General features: G+C 44.3%; 1 protein-coding gene across 1 annotated transcript in view; it reads left to right on the forward strand.

Moving 5' to 3' along the window:
- The window catches only part of LOC310796369 (AT-rich interactive domain-containing protein 5B-like), a gene marked incomplete at its 5' end in the record, with an annotated part of 92610 nt that overhangs the window by 57376 nt on the left and 22734 nt on the right, over positions 1-12500 (forward strand). Inside the window, 2 exon segments of the mRNA XM_083658559.1 lie at positions 8000-8163; positions 9380-9719. Coding sequence (XP_083514685.1) covers positions 8000-8163; positions 9380-9719 — 504 coding nt within the window.

Below are 12500 nucleotides of genomic sequence, written 5' to 3' on the forward strand. Positions count from 1 at the left end.
TGGCTGGCTGGCTGGCTGGCTGACTGACTGACTGACTCACAACCCTGAGCAAGTACATTGTGACATCATCAGTGATGTCACTGGTTCTAGGAAGTTCTATGGAACAGAAATATGGAAGTACCAACGCCTAAAAGAAAAAAGAAAAAAAATCAGCTTGTGAAAGTTTTCACCTTACAGTATGTAGTCCCGCCCACTTGACCCGTTGAAACCTGTTCCTGCTCAAACCTGCTGTTTGACCTGCTCAAACCTGCTGTTTGACCTGTTCAAACCTGCTGTTTGACCTGCTCAAACCTGCTGTTTGACCTGCTCAAACCTGCTGTTTGACCTGCTCAAACCTGCTGTTTGACCTGCTCAAACCTGCTGTTTGACCTGCTCAAACCTGCTGCTTGACCTGCTCAAACCTGCTGTTTGACCTGCTCAAACCTGCTGTTTGACCTGCTCAAACCTGCTGTTTGACCTGCTCAAACCTGCTGTTTGACCTGCTCAAACCTGCTGCTTGACCTGCTCAAACCTGCTGTTTGACCTGCTCAAACCTGCTGTTTGACCTGCTCAAACCAGCTGTTTGACCTGCTCAAACCTGCTGTTTGACCTGCTCAAACCTGCTGTTTGACCTGCTCAAACCTGCTGTTTGACCTGCTCAAACCTGCTGTTTGACCTGCTCAAACCTGCTGTTTGACCTGTTCAAACCTGCTGTTTGACCTGCTCAAACCTGCTGCTTGACCTGCTCAAACCTGCTGTTTGAGCTGCTCAAACCTGCTGTTTGACCTGCTCAAACCTGCTGTTTGACCTGCTCAAACCTGCTGCTTGACCTGCTCAAACCTGCTGTTTGACCTGCTCAAACCTGCTGTTTGACCTGCTCAAACCAGCTGTTTGACCTGCTCAAACCTGCTGTTTGACCTGCTCAAACCTGCTGCTTGACCTGCTCAAACCTGCTGTTTGACCTGCTCAAACCTGCTGTTTGACCTGCTCAAACCTGCTGCTTGACCTGCTCAAACCTGCTGTTTGACCTGCTCAAACCTGCTGCTTGACCTGCTCAAACCTGCTGCTTGACCTGCTCAAACCTGCTGTTTGACCTGCTCAAACCTGCTGCTTGACCTGCTCAAACCTGCTGTTTGACCTGCTCAAACCTGCTGTTTGACCTGCTCAAACCTGCTGTTTGACCTGCTCAAACCTGCTGCCTGCTCAAACCAGAGATGAACTCTGGTCAAAACTAGTGACTCACTGGAAGCAGGCTGCGGGCATATATCTCTGCCACAGGAAGTGTCAACACAATCGTCTCCGATTGTGTTGACACTTCCTGTTAGTCTCTGGTGCCAGTCTGTCTGTCTCTTCTACATCAGGTGAAGAGTAGCAGAGCTTCTCTTTGGACTTCTAGTGAAGACAACACGGCCTGTCCTCTAGTGAAGACAACACGGCCTGTCTTCTAGTGAAGACAATGCGGCCTGTCTTCTAGTGAAGACAACACGGCCTGTCCTCTAGTGAAGACAACACGGCCTGTCTTCTAGTGAAGACAACACGGCCTGTCTTCTAGTGAAGACAACACGGTCTGTCCTCTAGTGAAGACAACACGGCCTGTCTTCTAGTGAAGACAACACGGCCTGTCATCTAGTGAAGACAACATCACCTGTCACCTCCTGCTTTGTGTCTTCTAGTGAAGACAACATCACCTGTCACCTCCTGCTTTGTGTCTTCTAGTGAAGACAACATGGCCTGTCTTCTAGTGAAGACAACATCACCTGTCACCTCCTGCTTTGTGTCTTCTCTGTGGTCCAGTGAGCTGCCTTGCTGTGTTGGAGCCCCTCTTGTCACATCACCATGTCTTCAGTGGAGTTAAAATGTTAAATATCACTTCAGTGATCACATGTGACGCCTCACTGCTCTGCAGAGAAACATCTGCGTGTCTCATGAGTTGTAGGAGGTGGGGGTTCTGCATCATGTTTTGCTTTGATTCATTTTGATCTATCATTATGTTCTAGTCTATCTTGAGGGACATGCTTTAGCAGTTTGCAAAGTAGACATAATCTTTGCTGAGAATTGCCAACTGGGAGTCGGTTCTTTGGTGATTTTGCTCCCAAGTGAGGGGGCAGAATATGCTTTCCTCCTACCGCCGGTTGCTCCACTCCACCTTACGTCCCCTCCTCCTCCTCCTGTCCGTCTGAACTCTGACCTTATTATGGTGTGAGGAACCTGAAGTTAAACCATAGAAGAAGAATATTCTGCCAGTGAAGATGTCCATTTGAGTAGTTGCTTCATGGCTGCACAGGTGGACTTCAAGTACCATCAGAGGCGGGACGAGTCTCCCTCGGCTCGGCTCATCGGGTCACACGGTCTCTCTGAGGGATTGCAAACCCTGAGAAGTTGCTATTCCGGAGCCGGAGTCAAAACAGTCCAAAGCAGTCGTTGCGTTCCTCCCATAAAGAGGTCAACAGCTCATTTGTACACGGTTGCGAAATTGTTGTGCAGTGAGCTCAGCAGCTTTGTGAACCTGCTGTTGGACCACAGTTCTGTTGGCTGTCGTTCTATTTAGTCGTTTCCTGGCAGGATTTCCCAACCAATCCATTGTAAGTGATTTATTTCAGCGTGTGATGTTGAACAATCAACTTTCATAACTGCTTCATTGCACATTTTTGTATGATGGCAGCATTACGCACTTACACAGAAGATTGCAAAATAAAAGTCCCTGCAGCCAATATGGGTTTCAGTCTGACTCTGCCTGCCTGGGCAGTATATTGATATTATATCCATATTGTGATATGAGACTAACATAACGGTTTCGATTCTGGATGTCGGAATATCGTTTGTGATACAGCATAACTATTGTCTAGGCTGTATTACAGTAAAATGATGTCATTTTCTGAACTTACCAGACTGTTCTATTATTTGCCTTTACCATTATATCCACATTACTGGTGATTATCAAAAATCTCATTGTGTCAATATTTTGTGAAAGCACCAATAGTCAGTCATCCCTTGAATATCGCCACTATATCAATATTATTGAGGTTATTGAGCTCATAAATATCATGATGTTTGATTTCAATCACCCAAAGACAGGGTTTTAGATGGCCACTAATATACAAGAGCATATCAAAATATCTAATTGTTTCATCCCTGTGCTTTTCATTTTGTATTCACAGATGAAACAATAGAAACAATACATAGCATCAATTACTTAACAGGAAATAACATTTGTCACGAACAGAGACAATCATTATATATACTGTATGAGCACAATGTAGATATGGATTTTTCTTCTTCTTCAGTCAGTGTTGTGAGTGTTATCCGTGTTATCAGCAGAGGCATCATGTGACGCGTGATGTGTCGCTCCCTTCCCAGCAGCCTCTCCATCAATCACTCCCATTTTGTTGTGCTTCCCCCGTGGCTTCACTCTGCCGCGGCGCAGCGCCGTCACAACCCTTCCCCCAGAACCTCCCTGATGACGTGTTCGTGATCATTAAAGAGACGATCCTTCACATCGGCTGATGGTAATGAAACACATTCTTTAATTGAATCTGAGAAGAACAATTTATTAGACACAAAAGCTGCCGTCGCAAAGCCCGTTAAGCGCCGAGAGCGCGCGCACGCATCCGGAGATCAAGTTGTCAAGTCACGCCACTTCCATGACTCCAGGGTTCTGCTCTGACAAGACATGATGGACTCACACCCCGCGGGGAATACCCCTCACCTGTGTGTGTGTGTGTGTGTGTGTGTGTGTGTGTGTGTGCGTGCGTGTGCGTGTGTGTGTGCGTGTGCGTGTGCGTGTGCGTGTGTGTGTGCGTGCGTGCGTGCGTGTGTGTGTGTCTCTGTGTGTGTCTGTGTGTGTGTGTGTCTCTGTGTGTGTGTGTGTGTGTGTGTGTGTGTGTGTGTGTGTGTGCGTGTGCGTGTGCGTGTGTGTGTGTGTGTGTGTGTGTGTGTGTGTGTGTGTGTGTGTGTGTGCCCTTGCCCTCAGGGGGCTCGTGAGGGAGCAGGACTCCTCTGGTCACTTGTGGAGTTGTGTCAGTGAGGCAGATAAGTGCACAGCACACAGAGCCACAGACCTCCATGTAGGAGGAAATAGAACTTCACTGGGGAAGTCAAATAGAAACTGAGCCGCTTCAATCAGCAGCCATGTTTGGTGTGTGTGACTGTAGCAGCGCCCGTTTGGAACTGATGAAGGAAGTAAAGTATCATGTACTGTGTATTTGAATCATATGTTTCTCTTGTAATACATGGAGCAACACGTTGACTGTTCTTTCCACTTAGCCCGCAGCTTGTTAAAAATAGCACATCGCTCAGGCTTCCTGTCAAAACGATTCTCTTCTGATGTTTTTTGTTTTCTTTGACAAAAGAAAATGGCCGTGTCTGCTTCCATCGCAGCAAAATCAATATGGCCACGTTTCATTTTCTTTGTGTTATTCTAAAGAGGAGGACTCCTCCCTTATGTAACTCCACCACAAGGAGACCAGATCAGCAGCTCTCCACGACTTCACCGTGCAGCAGTAGAGGAAGATCATCTGCAATCCCCCCACTTGACCTTTATGTGCCTGCGTGTGTATGTATGTATGTATGTATATAAATATATATCATGGGCCAAATATATAGAAACATATGTCTGTGTGTGTGTGGGGTACGTGTTACACAAGTGTGTGTGTGTGCCCCATTTAACCTCGGCTTCCTGCCTCGCTGAGTGGAGCTGTGTCTTTATCGATCGGTCAGTGATTTTAAACTTGCTGGCTGTTGCGTTCTCTTGCATCATGCAGCAATATTTTGCTGTGAATGCTGCATTTTCTTACACAGCAGTATTTGTCCTGATGAAATAATGTCAACAGACAGGCTCGTTATGTAACGACCTCAGTCTGTTAAGGAGGTGGAGGCAGAAGCGGGTATTTGTGGCTGGGGGAGCTACGGGAGAGCTAAATTATTAACAGCAGGGGCTAACTTAAAAAAGTAATAATAATAATATAAATAATAATAATAATACAATTGGGTATGAATTGGAGGGCCACTGATTTTCCATTGCGAGCCAAATCCCCAACAAAACTCTCCGATACGTAAAGAACAGAACAACCGATCACACCACACGTTAGCAGAGGTCACTCACTTTTGTCTTTTTTGCAAAGAATAATAAATATATGATATATTTTCATATAGAAGTCTGCATTGTCATAAAATTAATTTGTATTTATATTTTCCCCCAAAGAAGATTGCAGGGGGTGCTGCTGAGGGGGAACTTGGTTCATTCCAGGGGTAGCTCAAGCACCCCCTAGTGCCCCCTAGCTGCCATGCCTGGGTGTGCAGGGTGTCGGGGTTGCAGAAGTGAAGTTTTGACGTGGAAACCGATGCCACACGCTGCAAAATAAATCCGCTCTGTGTCAGACTCGCAATTATGAACTACGATGTGTCGTCTGTCACGTAAAGGCTTGATACTAGGATGTGTCATTCTGTCACGTAAAGCAGTGGTCCCCAACCACCGGGCCGCGGACCGGTACCGGGCCGCAAAGCATTTGGTACCGGGCCGCGAGCCTGGTCCAATTTTTTTTTTTTTTTTTTTTTTAATATAAACATAGGCTATAATATTATAGGCTGTGTGTGGTAGTTAAAACATAGTTTCAAGTTGACGTTTATTTATGTTTGTAGTTGAAACAAAAACATAAATACTGTAGGCTACATACAGTACAACACAAAAGGCTGTTATTTACCATTTATCGCCACCTGGTGAATAAATATATATGTAACTAAAACCATTCAAATTGACAACCGGTCCACGACTTTTTTTTCCATATATCTACCGGTCCTTGGCACAAAAAAGGTTAGGAACCCCTGACGTAAAGGCTTGATACTATGATGTGTCATTCTGTCACGTAAAAGGGTTGATGTCATTTCTTAGTGTTAATTAGAGCATGAAAGAGAGAATGAGAGGAAACAGAAAGCACACACCCCACGCTGTTTAAGTCAGATTATAATGTTGAAAAGTTGTTTTTTTCTCCTGATGACAAAGCTCATGACAAATAGCCTTGTAATTTTCCCCGTGCCGTTTCTCCCCCGGCGTCGCTGTTGTGAAAATAACAACATGAACTGAGAGGTCGCTGTGTCGCAATCACTCTTTACCCTTTTTTAATGACTGCCTCTTAGTTTTTGATTCAGCTCCGGTGTTATTCTAACATTCTAACATGCTCTTGATGGGAGGTGTTATTCTAACATTCTAACATGCTCTTGATGGGAATTGGATCCGACAAAAATAATCACAGAGTCCCGTTGGCAGGAGGAACAACCTTGGATGGGATTTAATTGACATTGCAGATGGAAAGAAAGAATGTTGACGCTGTGAAATACGTGACTGAACTTGGCTTATTTGAAGTTTCTCCATCTCTCCCCTCTCTCTCCCCTCTCTCTCTCTCTATCTCTCCCCTCTCTCTCTCTCTCTATCTCTCTCTCTCTCTGCCCTCTCTCTCTCTCTCTCTCTCTCTCTGCCCTCTCTCTCTCTCTCTCTCTGCCCTCTCTCTCTCTCTCTCTCTATCTCTCTCTCTCTCTCTGCCCTCTCTCTCTCCCTATCTCTCCCCTCTCTCTCTCTCTCTCTCCCCTCTCTCTCTCTCTCTCTCCTCTCTCTCTCTCTCTCTCTCTCTCTCTCTCTCCTCTCTCTCTCTCTCTCTCTCTACCTATCTCTCCCCCCCCCTCTCTCTCTCTCTCTCTCTCTCCTCTCTCTCTCCTCTCTCTCTCTCTCTCTCTCCTTTGAGCTTATCTCTGTTTGTGTTGCTGCGTGGAAGCGATGGCACTCTGCCAAGCAGTGACATTACAGTCCCGGGTTGACATAAACGTGCCGAACAAAGGACCTGGATGCTTTCAATACTTGATTGTGTGTGTAATGTGAACTGAGCAGTTCTATATCTGCCAGCCTTTCAAGACATGGAGCTGCTATCAGTTAGCTTCATGTGTTTTTAATTAACAACATTAGGCTGTGAGACGTGAGCAGGCTAACTGGAGGCGAGGCAGTACGGGAGAGATGATATCAGCGCCATAATAAAGACGTAATGCTCCCCAACGTCCGCGCTATTGATGAGATTGCAGCGTTGGTATTCCAGTTGTGGAAAAAACAAAACAAAGCATAGTTACAGTACATTGTGTTATCATGGTGAGAAACACCACAGGACCTGAGCCTCCATAACTGTCCATATTAGGGCTGTAAAACGGTTCACAAAATTCACAGTTCGGTTCGATACGACACAGTGGTGTCACGGTTCCGGTACGTTGTTTTTAAAATGTGTCATTTTAATTTTAATTTGATTTGACTTCTTTATTTGATTATTTTCACAGTCTACCTTTCGTCTCAGTTTGAGTTTTGCGTGATATCCTTGTGGAAGACTTTGCACTGTTCAGCAGTGAGAGATTTGTTCGGTTTGCAATCCGTATTGGATTCCTTTTTGTAGGTTTGTGGCTTAACCAGAATCTGTAATTGTGAGTACACTGACCATCACATTATGCCCTCAGCTCCATCTGCAAAATGCATCTGTCTGAAATTGAAATGTCGTTTCTATTTGGAGGGAAGGAAACTTGAGGACTTTGTTTACTAGAACATCGGAGCTGTTTGGCACTCGGCTACATTCAGCACAATGTTACACTTATCTGCTTTAAAAACCATTAGCCACAGCAGGCTAGCAGGTTTGTGAAATCCCATCTCTGGTTGTAAATGTTCCTGTCATCTTCATGGTTTAAATTCCATGTTGTCAGATTGAAATGCGTCATCTTCTGGCTTCTTCCTCTCAGAAATCGCATGTTTGTTGGATTACATGACATTGCATTCAGAGATGAGATGCATGGTCTGTTATGATCGTTCTGAGGTGAGAACTTTGCACGGCTTCAGACTAAACCAAATGTTGGCAAAGCCGAAGTGAAAACGTGCAATTATTCAATCACACAATTACAAAATTGAGGGGGGCGGATTGGGAAATGATCAACAACATGCATTTCAGTGTAAATCAATCGTCCCCCAGTTGTTCTAATGGTTCCGTCTTCTGTCCTTCAGCTCCCAACCTGAAGGGGCGACCGCGGAAGAAGAAGCTGTCCATCTCCCAGAGGAGGGACTCCCAGGGTCAGGCTCAGGGTCAAGGTCAAGGGTCATCAGGGTCAAACCAGGGGTCGGCAGCAGCTCAGGACCCCTGCAGCCCAGACAGCAAAACTCCTAACAAGGTAGCTCTCACATTGATGCCAGATGTTCACCAGAGAACTAAAGCACGTGAAGTTAAACATCTTGTATCTTCTATAAGCTCTCCCATCATGCATCTGGCCTGCAGCAGGAGGGATGGTGATGGCGGCCTCTTTAATTGGCGTTTTGTGACACTTAAGCTTAATTTATACTTATTATAAAGTGTCGCTCAGCACATGGTCGCAGACGAAAAAGAAAGTGTCTCTCAGGGTGTTGCATTTATACTTCAGTGAACGTCCGCCTCGGTTCAACGGTCACGTGACACTCGGAACGCTATAAGCATTTCTGTCGGCGACCGTTTCAAAAGTGTCTGCAGACGAAGCATAAATTGGGCTTTAAACTGGTGTTTGTCAAACAGCAGCTTGCCACACTGTCCCTATATGTTCTGTCAGGAAACAAGAAAAGAACATTGACTGTGAGAGACAGAACAGCAGTGTTGTGTTACATACGCTACAGGCGCTAATAATGTGTCTGTGATGGCTACGTCTTATATTGTCAAATGAAAAGAGATCATATGAAAAATGTTCCTACAGTCTGAGATGGGACTGTAGTTCTGGCACTATATTGATTTTCTTTTTTTAAATAAAACCATTCTTCATAATGACAAAATATGATTCAAAATCGCAAAAAGATTCCTCCTCTTTGTGCATAAATGTTTCCTTTCTTAGACTGGATTCAAGATAATGATATTTTCTGCGGTACACCAGTATCATGAAACAAAGACAGATGGCTGCACAATCAAGATCATGTTCTTTCATCAAGAAAATTCTAGTTTGTTTCGTATTGGGAGAAAAACACATTCTCTCACACCATTGATTAAAAAACCCCTGATGATTTAAAATGTTCTTCTAGATTGTCTAGATTGTGAAGACGACATGTTATTGAGCAGTGCAACTTTATCCATGAATGATATGGGAATATTCACGCTAAATCCATTTTCACACATGTTACTCCTCGAACCTTGGGCAGTTCAATCGATATCGACAATTCTCTCTTCAAGCCAGCAACAAGGTCATCTATCTCTGATATGTGATGACAACATTGGTAATCAATGAGAGGCTGTAAGAATATTTGTAGTATATGCTTGTACCCCCATGTACTTTGTCTCAGAAAATCAAACCCACCTGAGATCATTAGGGTAGGGAGTGTTCATCTCAACTTACATCTATATTGACTCTTTGGCTTCTTCTCTTCTCGCAGGTCAAACACAACTGTAAAGTGACGGTACCAAACGGTAAAATCACCTCCACGGCCAAACCCAAAGCCAACGGCCTCAGCAAGAAGTGCCCGGCCGACGACGGGGAGAGAGGGAGGGAAAAAGAGAAGGAAAGGGAAAAGGAGGAGAGGAAGGAGAAGGAGAGGAAGGAGAAGGAGAAGGAGAAGGAGAAGGAGAAGGAGAAGGAGAAGGAGGAGAGTAAAGAGGAGGACACGTCGGAGGAGAGCAGAGCAGAGGAGCAGGCTTTCTTGGTAGCGCTCTACAAGTACATGAAAGAGAGAGACACGGCCATAGAGAGGATCCCCTTCCTCGGCTTCAAACAGAGTGAGTGCAACAACTTTCTCTTCTGCCTTTTCTGCCAACATGTCAACTCTTTTTACACTCAAACGCTTCATTCAGTAGTCAGGTTGGCTCTGTATTGTGCAGACGTTTTTCCTCCTTGGCTTTTTTGAGAGGTTTAGGTTGTAAAGTCACCGGTGGGGAAAGTTCTCAAGGTGATGGGGGCGGAAGTCCCATGAAGAGCAAATCAATATTTAAACTCAGTGAGATGCATGGTTCTTAACAGAAAGAGTATATTTCACATGATATTTTGGTGATGGGGCGGGGGGGGGGGCGCTATGTGATTGTGAGCTACCTGGGAGTCAGGCAGGCAGGGGACAACCTTGTGTGGATTTTCAACACCTCTCAGCATATGTTATCTACAGTGTTGGGGGGTAACTCATTACAAAAGTAACATATTACATGTAATAGATTACTTGTAGCAGTAACTCCGTAATATTATGTATTACTTAAGTAACTCAAGTTACAAATTGAGTTACATTTGATTAAATCAACGCACATATTTAAAAAAAGATACAATCATTTCCTAATCAAACTGTGTGTTTTTATGCAAATAACCACTATAGACGACAACAACAAAGGAAAAGAATAACATTTAGAATTTTGGATTGTTTACACTGACGTCAAGGCGGTTGAAATTATTTTTCGGGATGGTTCCGTGTCGGCGATGTCATTCTGCTGCTGCTGCTGTTGTTTTGGTGAAAGTAATGCAAAAGTAGTGTAATAAGTAACGAGTTACTCTACCACAGAAAGTAATATTGTAAAGTAACTTATTACTTTCAAATGAAAGTAATATGTAGTATATTACATTTTGAAAGTAACTTGCCCAACACTGGTTATATATGGTGCCCCCCCCACCACCCCCTGTTATAATCAAATGAGTATCCAGTAGCTGCTTTGCTCACCAGTCAAGGGCAGATTTTGTCCTCACCACAGACAGAATCTGAATGAGGGGCTGGAGGAGAAGAAATGGAGCCAACGACTGCAGGCAGTGTGCCCAAAGTCCCTGAGTTACACTCCGGTTATAAACTGCAGAAAAAACACACAATCTGTAGCAATAATAAACTCTAAGAATGATGGTCTGCGTTTAGATGAATACCATCTAGGGGTTTGTAAATAATACTCTGGAGGCCTCCTGTCACAGCACATTGGGATGGCTTTTTGCAAAAAGGAGAGAAAACCTTCTCACACTTGTCAGAAGGATTTTCTGTGGAGGCCAAGGACGTCCTCTAAAACTGTTAGAGGAACATCACATGTATATGAGAAACACATCCGTTTTGAGATCAAAGATTTATAATCGGCCAGACGCTGAGCTCACACCGAACACTCTGCCTGAGGGAAAGCATGTACATGACCATCTTCTACAGGACACCATATACAGTGTCTTGAATCCACAAAGTGTGTGTTTATGATGTGTGATGGGATGATTTGCATTAAGCTTTTTGAACTGACTTCTTTCTCATTCTTTTCTCTTTCATTCGTTCAATTTGGATTCATCTCGACTCGTTTCAAAGTGAACCAATTGAGCGTTCGCCGATCACAGTCCTGAACCCAAACTAACTAACGACGTCAAATTGATCGCACACGGGAATGAACATAAGAGAGACAGAGAGAGAGAGAAAACCCTAGAGAGAAATGTCTGTTGCATTTACTGTAAGTATGACAGTTTATAGCGCAGTCAAACTCATTACTCTAAACTATTATATGAATGTAAGCTGTGGTCGCCCCACTCTGCAAACCTCACCCGTGGTATTTTGACAATCCTGTCATCTTGACTGCCGACATGTGCTTAAGTAGGTCACTGTGGTGGAGGGAGAGAGAGAGAGGGAATAACACACCCAATACGCGTTACTTTTAGTTGACATCTCTGGGTTTTTGAGCGCAGAGGAAAAAACGAGGTCCACGCGCCAACTGCTTTACATACAGTACATGCTTTGAATCTCAAACGCAGAGACATCATAAGCCGGGCCTCATTAAGCGCTGAAATCATGCTGTTTAAAGTTCGTCCTTGGCAGCGAGCGCGCATCAGCACATGTAAAAGAGGAGGCGAAAGAAATCAATAAAAACACATCATAATTAATACAACAAACCCTCAGATGTAATCAGGCGCATTTTTCATATTCTTCCCTTTAAACTACAAAACTACAAATGCACTAAAAGATCAAAGAACACGTTTTCCCGTAATGGCAATTCAAATGATGTTATTTCAGTTGCGTTTGAGTAATAATCTTTTTATGAAGTTTCTCAGGAGTTTTCCAAAGCAACAGATGGTTAAATGACTTAGCAGACTTACCCGTGCTTTGTCTGATTCTCCTCCAAAAAGCCCCATCTGAAACCTAACATGGACTATTTATGTCGATTCCACCTGATCTCTTCGCTGTGAAAGATTCCCGGGAAAACCCGTCTTTTTCCCCCTTTTTTTTATGGATCCACAATTGTGGCCCAGCGGAGAAAGATATGTTCAGTCTGTCAATCTGCCCCTCATTTGAATGGCTCACAATGCGTTTTTATTATTTTTTAATACAATAGCATTATTCATTTTGGTGCTTGAACACGGCACACACTCACTCGCCTCACACTCATGTTGAATTGATGCTTCACTCGCGGGCCTGTACTGTATGCATTAAACATCTTAGAACTGAGGTACTGATCTGCGACTAACTGGCCTCTTAACTCACACTTAATCCGATAGAGGGGCGTCTGGGTAGCGTAGAGCAGTGGTCCCCAACCACCGGGTCGCGGACCAGTACCGGGCCGCAACGCATT

This window comes from Poromitra crassiceps (genome assembly GCF_964638095.1).
Source record: "Poromitra crassiceps genome assembly, chromosome: 22".
In the NCBI taxonomy this organism is placed as follows: Eukaryota; Metazoa; Chordata; class Actinopteri; order Beryciformes; family Melamphaidae; genus Poromitra; species Poromitra crassiceps.